At 48.6% G+C, this 25,577-nt stretch overlaps 2 protein-coding genes across 4 annotated transcripts; one reads left to right on the top strand and one right to left on the bottom strand.

Moving 5' to 3' along the window:
- Positions 1 to 1,252: 1,252 nt before the first annotated feature.
- Positions 1,253 to 12,440, bottom strand: LOC113023549 (uncharacterized). Of its 2 annotated transcripts, none has more exons than XM_026169633.2 (5): positions 12,304 to 12,440; positions 3,622 to 3,965; positions 3,446 to 3,553; positions 2,649 to 3,168; positions 1,253 to 2,029 (listed from the first exon to the last, which is right to left on the bottom strand). In XM_026169633.2, exons 2-5 carry the CDS (start codon positions 3,766 to 3,768, stop codon positions 1,794 to 1,796), a joined length of 1,011 nt encoding a protein of 336 aa, XP_026025418.2. In that variant the 5' UTR covers positions 3,769 to 3,965; positions 12,304 to 12,440; the 3' UTR covers positions 1,253 to 1,793. The 2 variants fall into 2 exon arrangements, with proteins under 2 accessions (XP_026025418.2, XP_080158432.1); XM_080302306.1 differs by having other exon boundaries at positions 3,622 to 3,852; positions 12,304 to 12,432.
- Positions 12,354 to 25,446, top strand: patl1 (PAT1 homolog 1, processing body mRNA decay factor). 2 transcript variants are annotated; one of them, XM_026169626.2, is made up of 20 exons: positions 12,354 to 12,508; positions 15,580 to 15,685; positions 16,739 to 16,966; positions 17,042 to 17,296; positions 18,948 to 19,024; positions 19,225 to 19,305; positions 19,431 to 19,625; positions 19,817 to 19,918; positions 20,604 to 20,690; positions 21,192 to 21,409; positions 21,488 to 21,629; positions 21,751 to 21,868; positions 21,952 to 22,049; positions 22,690 to 22,749; positions 22,859 to 23,004; positions 23,092 to 23,251; positions 23,324 to 23,449; positions 24,025 to 24,116; positions 24,791 to 24,940; positions 25,022 to 25,446. In XM_026169626.2, the coding sequence occupies exons 1-20, from the start codon at positions 12,494 to 12,496 to the stop codon at positions 25,041 to 25,043; spliced, it is 2,478 nt and encodes an 825-aa protein (XP_026025411.1). In that variant the 5' UTR covers positions 12,354 to 12,493; the 3' UTR covers positions 25,044 to 25,446. The 2 variants fall into 2 exon arrangements, with proteins under 2 accessions (XP_026025411.1, XP_080158406.1); XM_080302280.1 differs by lacking the exon at positions 19,817 to 19,918.
- The last annotated feature ends 131 nt before the right edge of the window (positions 25,447 to 25,577 follow it).

Below are 25,577 nucleotides of genomic sequence, written 5' to 3'. Positions count from 1 at the left end.
AAAAAGTTTAAAGCGCCTAGTTTAGAGATCACATGGAGGAGAAAAACATTCCAGGTGCAGTTGGGATATTTTTGTCAATATTTTAGCCAATTAATCTTAGATGTATTGTTTAAAGTGCTGAGAACAGGTTTCCTTAAATACTGAGTCGCATTTCTCCACACAAAGTTACAGAGCACCTTGTCGATGTTGTTTGAAGGATTTTTCTCTACACGGAGCGACGCTTTGGCGATCAGAACTCTTCCTCCTCTTCCTCAGAGATCTCTCAGGAGACACTGTTTAGTCTGCGTTGGGTTTTCTGAATGATAGCTTCCAGATTTAAGGATGTCGTAGCCATACGTTCACACCTGTTAATATTCAGATCTCAGGTCCAGGGAACAATTTTACTGAATCCAAAGCGGCAGAGATTTGGTTTTCGTTCTTCAGAAAAAAAGAGCGATGATTAGATTTCTGTCCAGCAGAGAAATACCTCGAGGTTTACTCGACCTAATATGGTCTGCTGAAAGTTGGGCGACCAGTAAAAAGAGGTACAGAGATACGGAGCACCAGGAGTGACAAAATGAATTAATGAATTGTGTCAATAATTAATTAAAATTTGAAATAAATAAATGAATGAATGGTCATTTAATTACTTCTCAAAATATGTTTCATTAATTAATTAAACATTTCATCAATTATTTAATGGTGTATTACATTACTTCATTTAGTCACTCCTGGCCCTCCGTATATCTGTGTCAAACAGCTAACGCACTTTTATCCATGTTTGTGCGACCTGCCTTAAAGTTCTGCTCATTTCCGGCTCTCTGCTTCATTCTTGGACTTTACTGGAGTTACTTTACTGGAGTTACTTTACTGGAGTTACTGGTTTCAAAGCATCTCCATTTGTGTCGGCCATTCTCCGACACGATCGACAGAATCTAAATGTTCAACACTCGTGTTCTACGAGTCCTCGCACCTGGAGGCAGTGGGCAGTGAACTCACCTGTGTTAGTGTGTGCGCTGGCCTCTGGTGCTGTGGTGTCACCTTGTTGCTGGGGTCAGAGCTGTTTGTTGAACTCACTGTTCTCTGCTTCCAGCCTCGGGAGTCGAACCTGTGGAGAGAAATCTGTGGCCTTCCCAGCCCACGCCTCATTCCCAAGACCCAATGTGAATATTTAGTCTCAAACACGACTAAAAGAACCTACAGACAGTCTGTAATCTGATTACATTTCATGCTGAAATTTTGAGCTCTAGTTTTTAAATTATGTCAAACAATATTTGATTCAAAGTTTGAGTTTATTTTCCACTAAAAACGACCAAAACCAGTCTCACTGCGAGTGTGTGATCTCTGATGCGCCCGTCCTGACACACGCTCATATTGCTTCATCTTCTGGATTAAAATCGCTGCCCTGCTCTTTATTTTTCCGTTGCCGCGGTGAATGGTGGTATCGGAGCTCGATTGGTGATGGCTTTCTTTCTCCACTAATGAAAATAATCAGAGCTGACTTTGTGGAAGTGGAAACTGAGTCATCTGGAGCTAAAGCTGCTTCCTGGAACAGGAACCATCACATGAATACTGCACTGATTTTTAAAATGTAAGATTTCAGAGATCAGCACTTCAGTGTTTACAGATTCAGCTGGATGCATGGATGAATGCGTAATGTGATTTTGGTCCAGTCTGTGTCAAACATAAAGCAAAAACACCTTAAAATCGTTTAAAATGATCATTTTTCCTCCAGTGTGGAAAACAGCACAGTGCACAGGCTGGAGTCCAGAAAGTCCACAGCTTTGTGTGACATTTGATACCACGTGTGAGTTTTAGAAGACGTAATCCAGCATGACGTGCGTGTGCCGATCGCTGGGAGCGCGGCGCCAAAACGTCGGAGTCCACTGTGGCTTCAGCGCCACGTCTCCGTCCACGTCTTCGCTCCACCAGCTGCCGAGTAACCAGAACAGACACTTGGCTGCTAAGTAGAGCGCTCCAGCGCCGAGAAGAAGCTTCAGGAAGCCAAAGTCCTCGCCGCCATCCCGCTTCTTTGGTTTTCCACTGAAAGCTGAAGTCAGAAATTCAGAAAGTCTTTAAAATGGAATCTGGCTCGCGGTGTAGCAGCTCTGAACAATCACGTCTAAATATGGGAGCTTCATTTCTAGGTTCATGTCCAGAACTTTTACAGGAGCCAATTCTTCAGCAGACCCTACAGGTGATATAAAAAGCTAAAGTAAAAGCACAGATATGACACCAGCTCATTGTCTGTAGGGAAACATGACACACATGGTTTGATTTTAAATAAATAGCAGAGGTTAAAGGTCACATTACATCATAAAGTCCTGGCCTTTTAACAGGTGCAGTTGCTGCTACAGCTCATGATCATCTGAAGCAGTGGAAAACGACTGGACGTCTTTTTTTAGATGTTTCACCTCATCACTGAGACTTCTGCACATCTGGATAAGACGTCCAGTTGCTTCCAACTCGAGTGCTTCTTGTGAAAGAAAACCAAAACGACAAATCATAAAAACAATGCAAATCTGGGGAAATAAAACCTCAAACGAAGCGCACATCTCAGCTTGAACTCGGGCGACCTGACCAAAGAAGCCAGTCAGACATATTCCACATTTTCTGCCATTAAAAACTTTTACATGTGAAGCTAAACTGAACCCTGACTGCAGGTTTACCTTCACGAGGCAGCTTCCAGTAACTGTACGCCGGTAGTTTCCTGTAGTTAGCTGCAGGCCCGCTCTGTGCTGATGTGTTGTAGCTGTAGTGCACGTGCTGCTCGTAGCTGCTGGGCTGCTGTGTGGATCCGCTGTAGTACTGCACCACGCTGCAGGTTTGCTGAGCTGATGGATCCGAGTAGGGGGTCTCTCCTATGCCCTGGAGCACATTTACGTAGTAGCCCATCTGGATGAGGAAGCTGGTGAGGTCCAGCTGGGGGTTCTGCAGGGCCTGGATCAGTTCACAGCTGATTTCAAAAGTCCTGTCGAATCTGAACCTCCCAAAGGCGGCTGGGTCGTGCTCAGTGATGTACACCGTCTCCACCACCCGGGTCCTCACCCGGTAACCAATGATGATGCGATCGATGTTGGAGTTGTTGCTTCTGACACCCGACCGATAATTTTCCCTCACGTACACCGGCAGGTTTGCAGAAGCAGGATAAGTTTCTGTGCTCAGGTTGCCAACCTCAAAGTACGTAACCTGGAAAGAGAGTAAAGATGGAGGGCAGAGGCTGTCACAGGAGGAATAAAACAGCACTTTGCCCCTACAGTCTGAGTCCTACTCCCACCTGCACGCTCCCGCCTTTCCCCTTCTTCTCATTTCACTTATAATAACATGTTTGCCCATTCAGATTCCAGCTGAGAGCTTGAAACCTCAAACTGAAGTGTTTTTACTGAACCATAACCAGCTGGGCGGTTCCCCTAACAGGAAGCAGACTGATCTCTACCTGTGAAACTACCAAACAAACATGGCACACCTTACTCCTGCTCTTCCTGGGCCTGCTCAGAACAGGAAGGAGCTCCTCCATGTTTCCAAACAGGTGGAAGCCGAAGTTCCCGTTCTCCGGCTGACAGTCCGACACCAGCTGTGGAAACACATCAGGTGTTAGTCTGATTCACACACACACACAGACACACACAGACCTGATCTTACCTTCATGGTGACCACCAGCTGGACGACCTCGCAGGTCACACACTGGTTGGAAAACCAAAAGAGCAGCTGGAGGCCGTGTCGTGGAAAAGGACGGCCAAACCCTGAATACATCAGGTTCTCCGGAGTGCAGAGCTGCCACTGAACCATGGTGGAGCTCAGCACGCAACACACTCACACACATGCAAGTATTCAGGAGCTCTGCTTTCACTGTGAGGAGGCACTGCGCTGTTTCTGGTAAAAATGCAAAAACTGCACTTTGATGTATTGTTTAAATTCCATGTGTGCATCAGTGCTGAGCCAGTGCGCAGCTGTTATTATGTAGAGAGCCGCTCGCACAGTTATAACTAAAGAAATAACAAAATAATCAGAGTTAGAGATAAAAAATGCATTTCAGTAAAAGATTTCAGTAAGTATGTGGCAATATTACAGCTCTACTGTGGGATAAAACACACACACAACAGCATCTCATTTTTGCACATTTACAATTTTACTTTTTCACGTGTAAAACTGCAGATACAGTACTGTGCAAAAGTCATGAGTCACTCATTTCTTTATATTTTGCTGAGAAAATAGAAATATTTTATTATATTATATTTTAATAATATCATACTATTAATAATAATGTAATATAATATTATTATATATTAGTTAATTATTTAAAATAGACAATTTACTGCAAAGTGCACATAAATGGATGATTATTATTATACATAAAGCTAAAACAGAGTTTGTACAACTCTAATGAGACTGGAGGTGTTATTGCATGAAGGATCAAACTCTGATTGTACGATTCTATTCTCATAATTCCAACTAGGGATGGGTATCGTTTAGGTTTTATCCGATACCGGTGCCAAATCGGTACTTTTGAAACGGTGCCGGTGCTCAAACCGGTGCTTAAAGAATGGAGAACACAAACTTTGTCCAAAAACCTCTCATGTTCAGCTGTTTTCCACTTTTTCTTTGGTCATTTTAGCCTTTTTGGCCAGGGTGAAGGGAGTATCTGCCATCAAACAAGAAGACAGCCGCATGTAGCTATGATGGTGTTTGCTAGTTCACCTTACATGCATTAATGTAATAACGTGGTTAGCCTACTCAACGTAAATTACACACGAACAACATGAAGCTACTCACGCAGAGAAGCTGCTGCTGCTGCATCATCATCCTCATCATTTCTGCTACACTGGCAGGGCTAGGGGCCAGGACTCTCCTCTTCGGGTTTTTGGGGGATGTTGCTCCGGGTCCGATAACTGGCAACCCACCCAACGTGCACAGTGTGAGGTCTCGCAGCAAGCTATCAAATACGGCGCATTTCTGGGCTTTTAAAAAAAACCGCTATGCGTCGCCAGGTGTTTCATCGGATTCGAGGTGTTACCTCCTTTGACAGTATCACAGTATCAGCTTAAAGCACTTGTTGCTGCTGAGTTTGCATATTTTGCTGTGAAGTACAGCCAGACTTTTAACCGCTTCGCCTTGGACATTTTTAATCTGTAGCTCTGCTTTAACAGAACGTACGTACCTGGACCCGCCTACTATCCTCGGAAACGTAAAATGATTGGCTAGAAGTGTATCACAGCTCAGGAAAAAAAAGCACCGAAATAAAGAACCGAAATGTGCGCTGCTTTTCGGTCTGGTTACTACCGTTTATGTCAGAACCGGTGCCATCATGGCACCGGACACCGGTACCCATCCCTAATTCCAACAATTAAAAAAAATTAAAATGCAGCCTTTCTATGAGCTCAACAAACATCAGCAAACACACAAACTGTTTGTCTCACGGTGTGTTGCAGCTAAAGCTCCAGCTGCTTATTTCACAGGGAGAGAGAAGAAAGAGAGCTAACATCACTCAGAGATGGAGAAAGATAAGAAAGAAGGACAGGAGAGGAGAGGAAGAGGAGAGCTTAGAGGTAAAGGAAGGACGCTCATTTAAAGCTCACACGGAAGTCCTCGTGTTGTTAAATCTGTACATGTCACATTATGTTTGTTCATATAAACTGAGGCAGACTAAATGTCACGGTATGTGGAGTTTCATGTTTTTGTTATTCTATGTTTGAGGTTATTATGTTTTGGTTTTAGTTTGCATCAGGGATTGTTTTCTTGTTCTCTTGTTGTGTTTATGATGATGATTATGATGTTTATTATTTGAGTTTCATGTTTAAGGATTTGTTCTCTGTTGTATCTCACGTTTAGTTTAGTTCAGGTTCCATGTGTCATTCTGTCTGTCTCTCAGTGTCATGTCTGCGTCTTGGTGTGGTGTTCTCATTTCCTGTTTTATTGTGAAGGTCTGGGTCTCATGTGAGTGTGTTCAGTTTTACCTCTGTCTCGTCTTGTTGATCATTCTCAGCTGTGTGTAATTCCCCTGTGTTTCTCTGGGTGTATTTAAGTCATGTCCTCCGTTATTGTAGTTGCTGGTCCGTCTGTGTATTCCAACCTGCCTCATCTGTGTTTCTACCATGTCTCACCCGTGTGTTCTCCCTGCTGTCCGCCGTTAGTCTCTTCTGGTCGTTCTCGTTAAGGTTTGTGCTCTGTAGTTTAGTTGATCCCAGTATAGTTTAGTTCTAGCTCCATTTGCCGTTTGTATTTACTTTCATGTTCAATAAACCACCTTTACACCTTCACGACTGCCTGCATTTGGATCCTCCTTCATTTCCTCCACACGGCTCACCTCACTCGCCGTGACAGTACGGACCAGCCAGATATGGATCCAGCGGCATTCACCCCACCCACGGAGCTTCGGGACCTCATCACGAACTCCGCTTCAAAAATAATCAACCTGTGGCTAGAGCATGAGGGAGAAGCATTCCTCCACGTTCTGGAAGCCAGACTGCAACAGCTGCTCACGGATTATCCCTGGCTATTGGACTCACTACACCCACTCGTGCAAGACTTCATCCTTCACGAACTTCACCTACACCCACCAGCCGCTACCGCTTCCCAACCCAGCCGGACGCCGGAGGTTTTGCCCGGCCCGCCGGAGGTTTTGCCCGGCCCGCCGGAGGTTTTGCCCGGCCCGCCGGAGGTTTTGCCCGGGAGGAAGCGACTATCGCGCTATTGGCGCGTCGCCCCACAGCCGGAGATTAGGACTTCGGAACTGCCGGCTGTGGTGAGTGGAAAAGACGCTCCGTCTGTTTCACCAGTTCATATGACTGTTTATACCGGGGCTGTGTTCGTTGAGTCAGCTGCTCAGCCGGTAGCTCGGTTAGCTGCCCAGCAGTCGCTAACTCAGTCAGCCGCTCAATCATCACCTCCATTACAGTCACAGTCAGACCCAGTAGACACCATGTTACAGTCCATAGCCCAGTCAATAGCTCAGTTGGCAAGAGATTCATCAGCCTTATTATCAGTTCAGCCAGCCACTCCACCACCTGTTACTACTTCGCTACCTGTAGCTCAGTTGCCACCAGTTCAGCAGCCTGTCCACTCATTTACCCAGCCTTTATCCTCACAGCCTCATTACAAGCAGGGAACACACTCCACACAAACTTTTGCTGGTTCATTTAAGCCGGCCATCTCAGAGACAGTTGCTCCCTCTAGGGCCTCCCCAGAGGCTGGGTGTCAGTCACCAGCCAACTCTGGACCCCTAGAGGTCAAGACGCCAGCACCAGCAGCCTCACCGGAGAACTCACCAGAACAGCCTCGGCTCTCAGCACCCCCTGAGAGTTCAAGTGAGTTCACCCGTCCGCCTCAGTCCTCTGCTAAGTGTATTGGGGAACACTTTCAGCCCTCTGAGGACTGTATCCCACTGTTGCTGCCTGAGTCTAGCCAAAGTGCTGCTCAGTCCCAGCCAGTGTCCCCACTGGCAGAGGTCTCCGTACCTGCTGCTTCAGAGACTGGTTCCACTGGAGGGCCTGAGGAGCCCGTCCAGTCTCAAGTCATGTTAGCTGGGGGTTCAGGTGAACCCAGCCAGCGTCCTGCCTCATCGGCTGGAGGGCCTGAGGAGCCCGGCCAGCCTCAAGTGTCGTCTGCTGGGGGTTTAGGAGAACCCAGCCAGCCTCAAGTGTCGGCTGCTGGAGGGCCCGAGGAGCCCGTCCAGCCTCATGCCACGTCTGCTGGAGGGCCCGAGGAGCCCGTCCAGCCTCATGCCACGTCTGCTGGAGGGTCCGAGGAGCCCACCCAGCACCACGCCTCGTTAGCTGAGGGTCCTGGAGGACCCAGCCAGCACATCCTCACATCTGCTGGTGGTCCTGGAGGACCCAGCCAGCACATCTCCACATCACCTCCTGCAGCATCACCGCCGTCAGGTTCCGCAGCCGTCCCGCTGCCGTCAGGTTCCGCAGCCGTCCCGCTGCCGTCAGGTTCCGCAGCTGTCCCGCTGCCATCATTCGCGCCTGGTCCGGCCTCCGCGTCCTCATCTGCGCCTGGTCCGGCCTCCGCGTCCTCATCTGCGCCTGGTCCGGCCTCCGCGTCCTCATCTGCGCCTGGTCCGGCCTCCGCGTCCTCATCCGCGCCTGGTCCGGCTTCAGCTCCGCCTTCGTCTGGTCCGGCCCCGTCTGGTCCTGTGGTTGCCACGCCGCCGTCAGTGCCAGCTCGACCCGTTCCGCCTCGCCTCTGCCGGCCGTTTTCCGGGCCTCTAAGATGGCATCATGGCCTTCGGGGACGGCCTCCGGAAGGAGTTCGTTGCCGCTGGCATCGCGGCCGTCCTCCGGACCTGCTCAGTGGCCGCCACTACCTTCCAAGAGGTCGGCCTCCAGAACTGTTTGCCCGTCGCCGCCGTTGCCGTGTGCACGGTCGGCCCCCAGAACTGTTTGCCCGTCGCCGCCGTTGCCGTGTGCACGGTCGGCCCCCAGAACTGTTTGCCCGTCGCCGCCGTTGCTGTGTGCATGGTCGGCCCCCTGACTGTGTTATGGACTAGTGGACTGTCGTGTTTTGGTTCTGGACTCTCGTGCTCCTGGTTTTTTGTGTTTCGGGCCCTCCTTCCTGGGCTCCCTCTAGGGCCTCCCCAGAGGCTAGGTGTCAGTCACCAGCCAACTCTGGACCCCTAGAGGTCAAGACGCCAGCACCAGCAGCCTCACCGGAGAACTCACCAGAACAGCCTCGGCTCTCAGCACCCCCTGAGAGTTCAAGTGAGTTCACCCGTCCGCCTCAGTCCTCTGCTAAGTGTATTGGGGAACACTTTCAGCCCTCTGAGGACTGTATCCCACTGTTGCTGCCTGAGTCTAGCCAAAGTGCTGCTCAGTCCCAGCCAGTGTCCCCACTGGCAGAGGTCTCCGTACCTGCTGCTTCAGAGACTGGTTCCACTGGAGGGCCTGAGGAGCCCGTCCAGTCTCAAGTCATGTTAGCTGGGGGTTCAGGTGAACCCAGCCAGCGTCCTGCCTCGTTGGCTGGAGGACCTGAGGAGCTCGTCCAGTCTCACGTCATGTTAGCTGGGGGTTCAGGTGAACCCAGCCAGCGTCCTGCCTCATCGGCTGGAGGGCCTGAGGAGCCCGGCCAGCCTCAAGTGTCGTCTGCTGGGGGTTTAGGAGAACCCAGCCAGCCTCAAGTGTCGGCTGCTGGAGGGCCCGAGGAGCCCGTCCAGCCTCATGCCACATCTGCTGGAGGGCCCGAGGAGCCCGTCCAGCCTCATGCCACGTCTGCTGGAGGGCCCGAGGAGCCCGTCCAGCCTCATGCCACGTCTGCTGGAGGGTCCGAGGAGCCCACCCAGCACCACGCCTCGTTAGCTGAGGGTCCTGGAGGACCCAGCCAGCACATCTCCACATCACCTCCTGCAGCATCACCGCCGTCAGGTTCCGCAGCCGTCCCGCTGCCGTCAGGTTCCGCAGCCGTCCCGCTGCCGTCAGGTTCCGCAGCCGTCCCGCTGCCGTCATTCGCGCCTGGTCCGGCCTCCGCGTCCTCATCTGCGCCTGGTCCGGCCTCCGCGTCCTCATCTGCGCCTGGTCCGGCCTCCGCGTCCTCATCCGCGCCTGGTCCGGCTTCAGCTCCGCCTTCGTCTGGTCCGGCCCCGTCTGGTCCTGTGGTTGCCACGCCGCCGTCAGTGCCAGCTCGACCCGTTCCGCCTCGCCTCTGCCGGCTGTTTTCCGGGCCTCTAAGATGGCATCATGGCCTTCGGGGACGGCCTCCGGAAGGAGTTCGTCGCCGCTGGCATCGCGGCCGTCCTCCGGACCTGCTCAGTGGCCGCCACTACCTTCCAAGAGGTCGGCCTCCAGAACTGTTTGCCCGTCGCCGCCGTTGCCATGTGCACGGTCGGCCCCCAGAACTGTTTGCCCGTCGCCGCCGTTGCCATGTGCACGGTCGGCCCCCAGAACTGTTTGCCCGTCGCCGCCGTTGCCGTGTGCACGGTCGGCCCCCAGAACTGTTTGCCCGTCGCCGCCGTTGCTGTGTGCACGGTCGGCCCCCTGACTGTGTTATGGACTAGTGGACTGTCGTGTTTTGGTTCTGGACTCTCGTGCTCCTGGTTTTTTGTGTTTGTTTTAGCGTACTGGAACTTATCTTTATCACTCTGTTAATGTTTATAATGTTTTAACCTTCAGCATTGTGTGTGGACTTCACTGGTGCCTACTATGCCTGGTGTATTATTGGTTAGTTATGTCACCCGCCTGTTAGTATATTTTATTTCTATGTTGTATTTTATATTTGTATTTATTATTGCTCTTAACTCATTCTGGGAAGCACTTTGGCATGTGCTATATAAATAAAATTGCATTGTATTGTATTTACTGGAGTAAAGAATTTGAATCAGTATTTGAACTTTTAGTACAAATGACACTAACACTAAACAACTAAACAAATGGGAATGAATGATCTGTCAGGCTGCTGGTAACAAAGTGCCTAAAGAAGCAACTTAAAATGTATTTTCTGCTGAGCTGGCTGTGATGAGGCAGAGTTGGGCGGCTTAACAAGCCAAGAATAAAAAAATCATTCCTCTGAAAATGCTCAGGCACAAGCACAAGTGCAAAAACAGCCCACTGTGGAGACCTGCTGCTCAGGACCACTTTAAAACATTACAACAAAGTAGAGATGGACCGATCCGATATTACGTATCGGTATCGGTCCGATACTGACCTAAATTACTGGATCGGATATCGGAGAAAAATAAAAAATGTAATCCGATCCATTAAATATCACGAAAGCACCTCACAAAACTTGCAACACACCGTAACTCACCTCAGAACGTTAGCACGTCGGAGCAGTATGCATCACGTGATAGAGCGGCTGTGGCATGCGGGACCTGTCGGTGGTCTGGATAGCATGTGGAGCTTTGCTAGCAACCCGGCATTTCATCTCCGACAAAGTTATCCCGAGAGAAGTAAAGCAAGTGTGTAAGTCCATCTCTGAATGTTTGTAAAGCATTCCTGCGTTAAGCTTAACAAACGATATATGGAGCGACTGCCTCTTCTTGCTGCTACTTCAATCATGAAACTGCTTAACGATCAGCTGATCAGCTTTTCTGTCGCGAGTCCGTGTCTCTAGTTTGCTTTTGGCCCACTTTGCACCAGAAAGAGGAAACCAGCGGCTGAACAACAGCAGCACGTTTAAGCTTGATCAGCTGTTGTTAGAATTTATTTATTATTACTTTCTACCCGAGGATCTTTTTCTACGTAGCTGACGCTGGTAACTGTGCAGGGGCGGATCTAGCAAAGTTTAGCCAGGGGGGCCGATAGGGCATGAACAGGGAAAAGGGGGCACAAAGACATACTTTTCTTTCTTATTCTCGTTTAAAATGTCGAGCTTTTAATAAATAATTATCTGACACCCAAAGTTTTAATTTGATGTAAAATGAATAGAAGTCAATTACTGTATATAGTAACTATTAAGTCTAATATATATACCCTAGTAAGCTATAGTACTTTTTCCTTTGGGAAGGTACCATCTGTGCAGTCTGCAATTTTGTTGAAGAAAGATGTTGAATCTATTTAATATTTCTTGAAAAATAATTGATTTCTGTGCATTTTTTTTCCACACTGCATCAAATTAAGGTTGGTTACGTCGATTAAGCATCATGAGGTGGAGCGTGAGGGGTGGTTCCCTATTTTTTATTTATTTATTTTTGTTGTTGCTGGGAGTTGGAACCCTATTAGTTAGGTTGCTTAATATTTATGCTAAGTACTCTTTAAAATACCAGAATAGGGAGGATGGTGTAGGTTTAAGTTTATTAGATTGATCAGTATTGCTGAACTATGAAATATTTTTTTTTGCATACAGGTATAACAGAATAGCTTTAGTGTAGTTGTTGTTTTAAACTTGAGTATGAACTTATACAAAATGCAGCAAGATATTTAAAAAAAACAGTTTTGTTGATTAAAAAACACTATATCGGATTCATATCGGTATCGGCAGATATCCAAATTTATGATATCGGTATCGGTATCGGACATAAAAAAGTGGTATCGTGCCATCTCTACAACAAAGTCTGTCTCGCAGGGAATAATCCAAAGGAAAAAGGGGTGGCTCGGGACTTTCGCACAGCACTGTATAGTTGTAATATTAATAATGTAATCGTTCACATTATTCGCGTATTATGGCTTGTTTTCGATAAATGAAATCACTGAGTTCATTAAAACATTTATTCCAACAACACAACACTGAGCTGAGCCATTATAATGCAGTTCCTTATTTCTAAAAATAAGCTTTATGATCATGGTCTAGTCCAATGAAGCTATTAAATAATGACTTTAAGCAAACGGCGAGCTGCAGTGCAGAGAAAATCGCTGCTGTAAAGTCTGATGTGCTGTTTTCTTCTTTATTTACCGTTTTTGTTGTTTTCTCGCTCTGTTTCCTCATTTTCAGGAGGCGCGCTACAGCCCGGAGCGCGAACGTCAAATGCGCGCTCGTTCACGTCGTTCCGTAACGTGGGTCCTAGAGGACGTCCTCTGCTGGCGTCATTTGCGCGCCGCCTAGCTTCCCATGCACTCTCCTTCTCCCGAAAGCCTGCGGATAGATGTTTCGATTTCAGGTGAGTGTAGCTCTGTGGAAATAATCAGGTGTGTTTTCCCGAGGAAGAGTTCCGGTGAGTCCCGGAGAGCTCACGATGACCACAGAGCGCGCGCTGTACGTGCTCGGGGTTCACTATTGTTTATGCGGCTGAACTCGGTGCGGCCTGCGAGGCAGCCCGCTTTCCTGGTGCTGAACCGGGGACGGCGAGCCCTGTCTCGGCCCGTGTGGGTTACAGTACTGTAAAGTAAACCAGCGTCCGCTGTGACAGTCCGGAGTGTCGCAGCGGCCCTGACTGTGTCGTATTCGGCCTCTGAGGGCAGCATTTAATCGACGCGAGTCATATGCGATATCACGTCAGCATTAGCATTGCGGCTAACTCTCTCTCTAACCTCTGCTAGCTCCAGGGTGCCAGAGTGCTGTGATAAGAAACGTTATTGTTCCAAGCAGGTAGTTTAAAAATGGAAGGCTACTAATGGCTTCTCTTGTCAGTACCGTAGTGTTCCTGTTTTGAGTTAATGTCTTCTGCGTTTCATGTTTTTCCCAGTGAAAGCAGGGTCATTGTCTCAGCTAGCTACTGCTAGCATTTGGCCAGTTGTCAATGCTACTCCTAGTATTTACTTACATGCTATAAATGCCAACTCAGGCTGAGGCGTTTCTTTTGCAGCTCAGTTTAGCACACTTTGACCACTCCAAGGCCCAGTGTCGGTTTGAATCAGACTTTCTGGCACCTGGATGGGTTAAATAAAAGTAACTGTCATCACAGGTCCATGTGGCCCTGACAGCACACTGATGATCAGCCAGTTTATACAAGATAATAACGGTGCTGTAAGCTCCAGCGAGTCAGCATTTTATTCATAAAATGAACCGTCGTATAACAAATCTGTCAGTTGCTCGACAAGAATGAATTTACTGCTGCCTCTGAGGACATGCGCAGTGTTTGGTAGGCGTGATCCAGCTTTTTCCAGCTCCGTTTAGATCCAGATACCAACACTGCAGCTTAAGGTATCTGCTAGATATCCACTGATCTGATACCAGTGCTAAAGGAAGTTGTGTTTCTCACTGCGAGGAAGAGACTGGGCATCACTCTCTATGCTTAAGACATCTGGCTTAATTTTAAAATTATATCCTGACCTTTGTAAGTTGACATGGCCACCGTGATCACACCTATTGATTTTCAATCCTATTCGATTTTCAAGTGAAGATTTTCACCGTGGGCTGTCTGTCACAGGTCCTTAAACAATAAGCTTGCCCCGAGTACTCCTCGTTCCTGACACCTGGAATGACCACGTTTAAAAAGTAAACTTAACATAACCTTCTCCCTCACACGGTGCCAAGCTACTACACTTCCAGCACAGTTCCTGAGCCTGGATAAAGTGGAGGGTTTCATCAGGAAACGTAGCACAAGACGGCAAAACAATAAAGAAATATTGTCATCATTTACTTTGATTCAGAGTAAAGCGTGCAAGGCTGCTGCACCTGCATTGTTTGGTGCAATCGTTGCAGTTTCTGTGAATGTATTTTTGAGACCTGTGGGCCATCTTTGATACGTTTTTCTATATTGAGTGTAAACAAGCCTCTGCTGAGAAATTTGTGAAGCTCTTTCAGTTCCTGCGGTAAAGAGTAACGATGCACCCGGATCAATAACAAGATTTATTTGGCGGTATGGATGCTGCCGTTTACTTTCGGCTGCTCCATTAGTTGCCAAGAGGAAGCACAGATTTACGCCGAATGTCCTTCCTGGCACAGCTCTCTCGTTTATCCCGGCTGAGGACGGACACGAGGAGACCCTGAGCAGACCCAGAACATGATGACAAATGAAGTCTTTTGGCTGCTTTGGGAGGATGTAGGTGTCCTCCAGAAGACTGGAGGAGGTTACAGTGGAGAGAGGAGTCTGGGAGTCTTTGTTTAGCTCCTGAGAACCCGTCTGGATAAGCATCGGAAAATTGATGAACATTTTTAAACGTCTTGATGCATCTCAATCATCCAGGAAAGTAAATCTCCAAAAAGTTGATTCTGTTCATCTGGACGCAGCGTTTTGTGGGAGAAACGTTTCGTCACTCATCCAGGTGACTTCTTCAGTCTCAGCTGACTGCAGGTTTCAGTCTTATAAACATGCATTTGCATCATGACTGAAACCAGCCCACTGAAGGAACAATGGGCTGGGAGGTCAGGTCCTTAGTCTTAATTATGCAAATTCTCATGACCATAGATCAACAACCACTGATCAAAGACCATGAGTCCCATTCACAGAGATGTCCTGTTTATACGATTGGGGAAACCTGCAGTCAGCTGAGACTGAAGACGTCACCTGGATGAGTGACGAACCGTTTCTCCCACAAAACGCTGCGTCCAGATGAACAGAATCAACTTTTTAACAGTGTCAGCTTGTGTTTAATGTCTCATCAGTTTTACAGCAGCTGAATCAGGATCATCCCTCACATGGAGGAAGGGCCCTGAAGCAGCAGCAGGACATATTTTAAGCAATAATATTTATGTGTCACTAGTAAAACACGTCAGCTTTTTGAATTGATTGTCTCTGAGACTCACTGAACTGGTTGTGTGTCAGATCGGACACACCCAGAGGATGCTTTTGATTGCAGAGCTCTGAGAATGAATAAGATCGTGGATCTGATTTACTATAAATGTCTGATGGAGCCGTGTGTCGAGCAGGACCATCCACACGATTTAGAGGCCAAGAGGGTTTTTCTCATGCTGATGGAGAGAGGGCTTTGGATGACAACATATCTGCAGCTGTAGAAATTATAATAATATTAATAATAATAAATTTTATTTATAGGCACCTTTAAGACCCTCCAGCTCACCTTACAATAGTACAATAACAGTAGCAATATTATAAAACATAGCAAAATACAAATTAAACATAAGGTTAAAAAAAGCATGAAAGTATAAAAGCTAAGCAAGATCAAACTACACTAAGACAGAATCATGGTGAAGGCTTTGCAGCTCTGAGTGTTGAGACATTATTTTATAGAGTCACAGATTATTCTGACGTCCCAGTCGCAGCTGTTCGGTCACCTCGTCTTTCACATCTGTAGATCTTTTCATCCCTCTTGTCCTCCTTTATTTTAGTCCCTGAATGAAGACTGTATGCTGGAGGAGGAAGATGATGGATTGATAGAAGACGAAGATGAAATCGATCAATTCAATGATGACACTTTTGGAGCCGGGGCCATCGGTAAGAAAGAAACATCTTTTTTTTCCAGTCTGACTCTGTTGTCTAGACGAGGTGAGGTTGTACTGTGGATCTGTCCTGTCAGATCTCCTGGATGTTCGTATTAAACACGCCTGGCTAGTTTTTTCTTGCTCTCGGGCCTGTCGGACACGTCGTGCACACAAATTGCTCAAACACAGTCTAACAATAACAAAATGGAGTAAACCAATGAGCAGCATCGGTTCTCACAATGACTGATAAGTTTCTTTGCTGTTGTGGAGCGTGCAGTGAAATGTTTGAACCATGAAACTGAGTTAGCTGTACGATAGCAGCATCAGCGCGTCAGGAACAGGGTCAGCTCCTTCACTTAGCTCGCAGCATTTCTCAGACTCTGCTCTGACAGGCTGATGACTGAGAGGGTGACTTATACCCTGATTATCTTTGAGTATCTGCAACAACATCTGCTTTTTATTAGCACACAGGCCCAGCTGTTCTCACCTCCTTTCATTCAGTGAGAAAAGACTGAATGTGCTGCTGAAGCATTTAACCATGAACAAGTCATTGAACCAAGGATGACATGTAGGCCACAGTTTTACTGGAGTCTTCATTGCTACTGGAGAGAAACTCATAATTATTTTATATATTACTGGGGAGCTAAATCTGTAATTTATTGGTAGATTTGTATCACTAAGCTTTTAGGACATTTAGACGCTCAAATCGGTGGCTGCTGTCAGCCTGGTTCTTTATTATAAGGAGCGCGGTGCTGCTCGACTGCAGAGAAACCGTATTTTAGATCACACGAGCTCAGTTTCTGGATGACAGCGCTGCCGCTCGTTTACAGCCCCGGTATACTCTGATATTTTCCAAGAGGCCCCATAAACGAGGAGGTCACATGTACGTGCGACCTCTGAGGGTTTGAAGGCGCTCTGTGTGTTTATGAACACGGATTCTCATCCTCACGTCTCTGCTTTTATTTTGTCGGATGGTTTGTGTCTTTGCATATTTGTCTGTGGTGACCTTTGACCTTTCACATGTGATTTGGGGCTGCGCAGATTTGATGTTCTTTGTTTGTTCCAGATGACGACTGGCAGGAGGAACACAAGCGCCTCGCCGAGCTCGATGAACGGGACGAGTTAGGGGCGGGGCTGGGGTTCGGAGGAGGGGGGATGGGAGGGGACTCAGACTTGAGCACAAGCGAGCGCCCGTCCTCCACCCGAATCCCTTCTTCTGTAGTCCATCCCCCTCCACCATCATCCCTCGCTTCCCTCAGCTTCTCCTCTTCCTCGTCTAGACTGCCGCCATCAGGTAGGTGATGTCATCAGACGCTGAAGCATCAAGTGGAGATCGGCATCTTTTAAAGTCTGTAATCTCTCACTTCAGATGTGGAGGATCGAGTGGGGGAGGGGGATTTGGCCGAGTCTCTGGCCAGGCTGATCCTGGACGCTGACCCGGCCATCGCTGGAGTCGGGGCAGCTGAGAGACCCGGTCTGCCCCCCGGCTCCTCAGGATCCGGCCTCTCCGCCCTGCGGGGGCTGGACCAGCCCAGAGTCCTGCCGCAGCCCTCCCCCATCCTGCCTCCCACCCAGCCACACCAGCATCCCCAGCACCAGCTGCCTCCCGGGCTCCCTGCGTCAGGTGAGAATGAGTCGACCGCTCAGTGGGCTTTATTTTTAAAGATGTCACCAAGATTTTAATTGCGTGCGTGCGTGTGTGTGTGCGCACCCTGACTGTGGATCTGTTGTCACATGACTGTTGGTCACAGTTGATTCGTAGCGTCTGTCATTTGGTCTCTTTTATATGAGCTGGTTCGTGTGAGCAGCTTCATTTTGGGGAATTTAAATGTTGAATAAGTTTAGTATTTAGTATTTATTTATTTATTGTCATTGTCAAGAACAATGAAATTGCGTTTGGGGCTTCCATACAACCCAAAAAAAAGAAGAAAATAATAAATACCCCTTAAAACCCAAGTGTACATATTTAACCCAGTGTGACTCCAATGCAATAAGACAATCCTTAGCAATAATGTTCGTAGAAATTCAGACAAAGACCTGAGAAACATGACAAAATACAACAATGCAACCCATTCAATATTATTGTACTGTGAGATATGATATCAGATATGATAGTTATCTATTTAAGAAAGAGGGGGGGGGGCAGGAGGGAGAAGAGAATAAAGATATGATGCACCAATGCAGACCAGTTCATTGCTATTAAGAAGTTGGATATGGTTATTGTCCGTGAGAGGGGGGCAGAGAGTTCAGGAGCCTCACAGCCTGTGGATACAGGCTGTTGGCCAGTCTGGATGTTCTGGCCTGTATAGACCTGTACCTTCTCCCTGAGGGCAGCAGGTGGAAAAGGTGGCGCGCAGGGTGATGTTGGTCCCGCAGGATACTGTGCACCCTCCTCAGACAGCGAGTGGGGAAGATATTACTGATCTCTGGCAGACTTGTTCCAATAATTCTGCCAGCTTCTTTCACCACCCGCTGGAGTGCTTGCTGATCGGCCTTGGTGCAGCTGTTGATGAAATTTCATATTTTTAAAGATGCACTTGGTTGTTTTCTTTGATCGATCTGTTGTTCATCAAAGAGTCGTTGTAAGAAAGCTTGGCGTCTTAACCCACTGGCAGATTTTGGAGCCTAAAGGGTTGATGTTGAATTCGTGGCTGCGATGCTCAGAGCAGACCTACCTGCTGTTTGCTTTCTGCATGTCGGGAACTTGGGAGGTAAAACCAGGAGTCATTTTCTGCCTCATGAGAAACGCTGGTATCCGAAATTTGGAAAAGCCTTTCACACACTTGGAGCAAGAAAGTATTTGTCTTCCACAGCATGTCTTTATCCTGTCTTCCTTCTCTCACCAATCACAGCAGATGGCCCCGCCCCTCCCTGAGCCTGGTTCTGCCGGAGGTTTCTTCCTGTTAAAAGGGAGTTTTTCCTTCCCACTGTCGCCAAAGTGCTCATAAGAGGTCATGTGATTGTTGGGCTTTTCTCTGTATCTACTGTACAATATAAAGCACCTTGAGGCGACTTTTGTTGTGACATATAAATAAGATTGAATTGAATTAATGTTTGACAGTAAAACTGAACAGAAGCAGATCAAGTGAATGCCTCGTGTGAGGCTGCTGTGCTCTCTGAAACTGCCGGGCAGCTTCCCAAAGATTCCCGCTCTAGGATCAGGCCGGCGATGACTCCATGTTTCTGCTGTTCGTTCAGCAGCTTAAGTTCACATTAGCTCCAGAAGCATGCTGTGTGTTTGCCCTGTGTAACTGAAACCTGCTGTTGTGCTTCAGGCCTTCCTCCCTCGTCCATGCTCAGCTACCAACAGCAGCAGCACTTGCTGCGCAGAGGCACCGCCCCCATGGGCCAGGTCAGTGTTTTTCCCTTCATGTGCCGTATCAGACTTTGCAGCGTGGCAAAATGTTTTTGAGAAAATTAAATTGAATCATGCACCAAAAATCTCCGAACAGGTGGATTTAAGATTTCCTGTCTTGTGTTTAGTCTGATCACTGCAGCAGAATCGGTTTAAGCCTGATGTGCATGTTTGTTTCTTGAATCTGTCTCTCATAGATGAGCTCTCACAGTATTTGGGAGAACAGCATGGGCTTTGGCCCCGTGAGCGTCACCCCGGGATTGCTCACACACATGGAGGTTAAACTTTACTCTTCTTATTGGATAGCTAACCGTTCAGTTTAGGTGTTAATTCTAGGATCAAACATAAAGAAATGAACGACTAAATACATTAATGTAGTTATTGTTCATATTTCTGTCTTCAGGATAATCCACTCATGTCGATAATCAAAGAGGTGGGCCATCCTAAACGAGCTCCTCAGGGCAGGAACGATGAGGATCTGTCAGAGAGGGCTCCTCCTCCACGCTCTTCTTCCCCTGTGATTGGCTCCCCTCCGGTGAGGGCGGTGCCAATCGGGACTCCACCCAAACAGCCGATGAGCCACGCGCTGAATCACCAGGTCAGAAACAGGAAGTCTTCCTGCTGGGTGTCCCTCCCTGCTGTGAACACGTGTTTCTGTCGCAGGATTTAAACGTTGCCGTGGCGCCGAGATGTGCTTTTAAGGTTACGAAGCAGAACGGCAGGCGTCCGGCTGCGTGTAAGGGCTCAGTCTCTGTTAACCCCGCCCTCTGTCTGTGTGTGTTTGTGTAGATCCACCATCCCACTGCGGTCCACGTGAGAGCCCCGGTCCAGCACAGATACCCCGCTCCTTTCCCCGAGCGTCTGTCTCCCAACACCCTCCTCAACATTGCTGTGAGTGTTTCCTCTCCACCCGCTGCCCCGTCTGCGTTAGTCAGCAGACTCCTGCGCTCAGGACGGTGCGCTGCAGCGTGTTTACAGGCCAAATAGAAAAGACATCACAGGTTTATTTTTGACAGGAATCATACTGGTGAGGATTTAATATCATGTGGTTTTCATTTACGCACCACGGAACAATAAAAGTGCTAATATCACTGTTTGCTGTATTTGTTGATGAGCTAGCAGCTGATTGTGTGGTGACCTCCACCAGCACCTGATCAGGTGGTTCAGCACTGAGCTGATGGAGGCTGCCGGGTGGAGCTGTGTGATTTGGGATCACAATGAAATGATTGCACTTTGTATTGTAGCTTAATCAGGATGACTGAAGAGCGTTCAGTCTGTGTGGGGCTGATGACATCAGCAGGTTTCTGTAGGTGAACCTGCGGAGGCGGAGCCTCGCGGTCACCACCAGGGCTGTGGATGAAAATACTTGAACCTGTGACTGTGTGGACGGCTCGAGCTGCTGTGTGTAGTCACACCCACAAAGGTCCAGGAAGGACCCGTCTATGTTTATAAAGGCGGGAATCATATTTACAGCTTCGGCCCAGCTGCTCCGATTTTAGTTTTCCCCACAAACAGCGCGGTCATGTGACCTCATCACCGTGTTTTACTCTGACGTCACTTTTTTGTGTGTTGTCAGAACTCTCCTCTGTGCCGCGGCCCGTTCCCCCCCAGAGTCGGTCCTGTTCTGTCGCAGATTCAACGCGCCCAGCTGCTCAACTCTCAGGTCAGACACACACACTGGCAGACTTGCATACATGTTGTTATTACACATATACGTGATGTTATTACACACAGCCAGTTCAATTCCACCATCAGGGTCTGTCTGTGTGGAGTTTGCATGTTCTCCCCGTGTTTGCGAGGGTTCTGTCCTCCGGCTTCCTCCCACAGTTCAAAGACATGCAGTTAGTGGGGATAAGTTAATTGATCAAATTGCCCACAGGTGTGACTGCAGGAGTGAATGTGAGAGCGAATGGTTGTCCATCTTTGTGTGTTGGCCCTGCGACAGACTGGCGACCTGTCCAGCGTGTACCCCGCCTCTCGTCCAATGACAGCTGGGATAGGCTCCAGAGCCACCGGCGACCCTGAAAAGGAGAAGCGGATGGATGTTTTTACATACATGTTGTTATTACTTACATGTTAGGCTACCTCGTTAAGCGTGATCGATGACATGTCAGCGAACGCTCCCTCACAGCTTCTCAGGTTCTCGACTGTCCCGTGTGTCCAGGTGGCAGGATTTCCCCGCGGCGGTCCTCCTCCTCTGCTGCCAGGCGGGGGAGGTTTCAGGCCCTTCTTCGGAGGCCCTCCTCCTCCGCACGGTCACCGAATGGGCCCCCCACCACCTCACGGGCCTCCTAACCACGCGCCGCCGCTCCGGCACAACACCACTCACCTTCACCCACAGCACCGCCGCATGCTCACCCAGCGCATGCAGAGCCGAGGAGGGTAAGCAAGCGCGCGAGAAACACAGCCTGCTCATTGGTCGATTCGACGCGCGGTCATCGTCTTGTTGCGTCTGTGCAGGGACCGCAGGCCCGGGATGGACCGGCGCAGCAGAGACCCCTACAGCAACCTGATGACTCAGAAAGAGAAGGAGTGGGTGACGAAGATCCAGATGATGCAGCTGCAGAGCACAGACCCTTACCTGGATGACTACTACTATCAGGTGGGTTTCACCGACACTTGCTTCAGCTAAAGCAGCCCCACACGAGTCAGTGTGATGGTTGTTCATGGTGTGTGTGTGTGTGTGTGTGTGTGTGTGTGTGTGTGTGTGTGTGTGTGTGTAGAACTACTATGAGAAAATGGAGAAGCGTCAGGAGAAAGAACAAGACAGCAGCAAGAAGGAGCACACCACCAAGCTCATCACTCCTCAGGTGGCCAAGGTGGAGCACACCTACAGACCAGGTAACCCACACCAGCGCTTCGCCGCGTGATGTCACATGTCGCGCTGCTGATCGAGCTCAGCTCTGACGCGGGTCTGTCTGCAGTTCAGTTCGCAGGCTCTCTGGGTAAACTGACCGTCTCCAGCGTCAACAACCCCCGCAAGATGATCGACGCCGTGGTGACGACTCGCTCAGACGACGAGGTTTTTATTTCTTTCTACATGCAAACGTTTTTATGCCGACGCTGCTTCAGCTGCACTTTATTCGGAAAGTTTGCTTTATAAACAAAAATGGAGGCTCAGATGAGAGCGGGTTGTTTCTTTAGACCAGGTGACGATCAGGTCGCACAAGAACAAAACACGTTGTGAGACCATGAAGCAGCTGCAGGATCTCCACAACTTCAAATGCTCTGAAACTTGGTGAAAGGTTTGATCACATCAGAAAGCTGCCTCGTGATCGAATCAGAAAAACAGAATTCTGATTAAGAGTCGGCTGGAAATGAGAATAAATGAGACGTTATGGCACTAAATACATCAGTGTTTCCCTCACATGTGTGTTTGTATGTCGCTCTGAGAGAAACCTGAGTCTTTGCCGTTAGCAGACGCTGCTAACAGCCTGCGGCCCAGCAGCTCCACTCGAGGCTGGACGTACGGCACAGCTGGCAGTCGGTGTTATGGTGGATCAGTGTCCCTGTGAAACGAGCTTCAAATTGTCCTGAATCCACGTTATCCACCAAACCCAGCAGGCAGATAGAAACATGTGACACAGCAGCTGTTTGGTTCTGCTTTTCTGTTTTATCAGGTTTCAGCTCCCGTTGATCTTTTTGTTTCCGTTTTCTTGAAGGAGAAACGAGAGAAGCAGGTTTGGAATAAGAGGCGACAAATCCTCTACACAGTGGAGAAGGTAGGACGAGCAGAGCCGTGCACGACAGGATGTTCATGCAGACGGCAGGAAATGCTTCGAGAAATGTAACCTTCCTCCTCCTCTCTCCTCCTCCCCCTCCGCCCTGCAGATGTACAGTTTGCTGTTGGAGGTTCAGGACTTTGAGAAGTGCTTCGTCCAGGCGCCGGAGGAGGACCGCGAGGCTCTGCTGGAGCAGCACAAGAGCAACACGGAGCAGCTCTGCAGCTCGCTGCGGGAGAAAGAGTGGGACGACAGGTAGGAGGGGGCGGCCCTTACCCTGTCCAATCAGCGCCGTCACAGGCGGCTCAGCGGTGTAACGTTTTCTTCTCCTCCTCTGTGAAGAGTGAGTGACGAGCAGTGTGTGATGATCATGTCGGTGAGGAAGGGCAAGCGGCTCATCTCCCGGCTCCTCCCCTTCCTGCCCTCAATGCAGGCTGCTGCTGTTGTCATGGCAATTGCCCGCAACCTTCCCGCTTTAGCCAAGAAGGACAAACAGGACCAGGTAACCCCCACAGGAAGTGACATCACTTTCACCTGTGTCTGTGCGGCGTTAACGCCTCTGCTCTCCGTTCAGGTGCTGTGCTGGTTGGTGGAGCCGGTTTCTGCAGTGATCCAGTCGTTATCGAGCGCCTCCCTCACAGATCTGCTCCAGGAGCTCCAAGGCAGCGAGGGCCAGCTGGCCACAGTGCTGCACAACAAGGTACGCGCCCCACAGCCCAGCCCGGACCAATCACAGAGCACGCGCCTCACTCCAGGTCACCCATAGCAACAGAAGGAAATGCCGTTTGTGCCACTTCCTGTTTCCAAAGTTTCTGAACTTTTTTTCTTCAACGTCACGACCAAACTCCAGATTTCAGCTGCTGCAGCTGCTCTGACAGAGTCTGTGATCACATGATTACACCTGAGCGCTCATTTCATTGTAAAACAAGCCGAAGAGTGTAAAGCTAGCATCACCTGCAGAGACGCAGCTGTGCTCGGAGTCCCTGAAGGATGGACGGGAACGCTTACATCAGCGCACCTGCAGATCCTCACACGCACAGTTTGTCCTTCCTGTTCCTCAAACGTCGCTGGGTTTGTGTCTCTCTGGGATTTTTATCCAGAGACCAAAGAGAACTTTTCTTCTCCTTCAGTATATCTGATGTTGTCAGAGTGATGCGTTGGCTCTGGGAGACGGTTTGGGGGGATTTTTGTTGCTGTTTTTTTTTTTGTTTGTTTGTTTTAACAAACTGATGTTCGTCCACATGTGTTCACATGCACACGCCTGTTTCTGTCCAGTTTGGCGTGACGCTGCTCTACGTGATCCTGAGTGAAGGTGAGAGGATGCAGAGCTCCGACCCAAACTGTCAGCTCATGGACGACAATCGATGGTGAGCCGTGCGTGTGTCATTTTTAAAACAATCTAACATATAATTGTATTCAGAGGATTCACTGACGCCTCTGCTCGGCTACTTTTCATGTGCTGTGTATAAGTCTTGAGCCACCCCTCGTTTTATATTTTTAAATTGGTCTAAGCAGCACCTGGTCAAAGGTCTGTCAAAGATTTGAACAGTGTCGTTCTTGTACCTGAATGTTTTCACTGTTCAGCCACATGATGCTCAGCCAGTGCTGTGTCTGCACATAACGGACAGATGAACGGTTTCAGGTTTCCTCTGTTACCAGCAGCCTGTCGCAACACAGCTGAAAACTTGGCCCCTCAGTATGGCGTGCACTCAGAACAGAAGTGTGCAGCTTAACATCTAAGTCAGCGTAAAAGGATTGCTACATGTAATAAATGATATTAAAATTAATTTGGAAGATTGTTTCAAATACTTTTGGTTTATTTTTATTAAAAAGTAGTTAAAAATCTTCCAGAATTAACTGAACCTGTAATACCAGTTACCACCACAAGATGGTGCAGTGAGTCATGCGATCTTCATCATCTCTGAAAAAAGATGAACTCCTCTCCATACAGCTGCTGGAGAACGGCGCCCCCTGGTGGGGAAAGTTTGATGTGATTCGTGCTAATGACAGTGAGCATGACCCCGCCTCTCTCCTCCCTCAGGACTGAGTTGGTGTTTTCGGTGACGAGGGAGCTGCTCAGCGTCCCCTCCTCGTCCCTCTCTCCCCCCCTCTTCACCCCTCCCAACCTGCTCTCTCTCTTCTCGCGCTACGTGGACCGGCAGAGGCTCGAGCTGTTACAGGACAAGCTACAGTAAGTGAGCGGCGGACGAGCGATGGCGAGAACACGAGAGGGGCGACGTTAAACTGACGTTGTATCCTGTTTCTGTTTCAGGATCTCTGCTTTGTCCAGGTAGAAGTTACTGCACGCATCGACGCAGCCCCTCCCCCACCCACCCACCCGATGCAGACCTTTTGTTTTCTGTGTGTGTGTGTGTGTGTGTGTGTGTGTGTGTGTGTGTGTGTGTGTGTGTGTGTGTGTGTGTGTGTGCGCGCGCGCACTCGAAGTGAAGCCACAGCGGATGATTTTAATCAAGCAGAATCTTTAGTCACTTTTGTTTTTCTGTGTTTAGTGTTAGTGTGTGTGTGTGTGTGTGTGTGTGTGTGTGTGTGTGTGTGTGTGTGTGTGTGTGTGAGACAGCGACACTCAGCGTCTGAATGGGGACAAAAGTTAATGAAATCTGCATTTTTAAGTATCTTGTTTACGAATATGTCTGTGATGAACCTTCAGATTAAAGAAAGTATTTCTATTATATAAAATCTCGGCTCTTTCTGCACACGTGCAAACGCTCCGGACGATTCCGTCCAATCGCAGATCCAAAAACCATCAGTTATGCAAAAATGTGATGTTAAATGTTGTTGTGGTTAATTCACTGATATTTTTGATTTGC

The sequence above is a fragment of the Astatotilapia calliptera genome, chromosome 6 (assembly GCF_964374335.1).
Source record: "Astatotilapia calliptera chromosome 6, fAstCal68.1, whole genome shotgun sequence".
In the NCBI taxonomy this organism is placed as follows: Eukaryota; Metazoa; Chordata; class Actinopteri; order Cichliformes; family Cichlidae; genus Astatotilapia; species Astatotilapia calliptera.
Note: the sequence above shows the minus strand (reverse complement) of the source record. Positions and strands in the feature narration are given on the sequence as shown.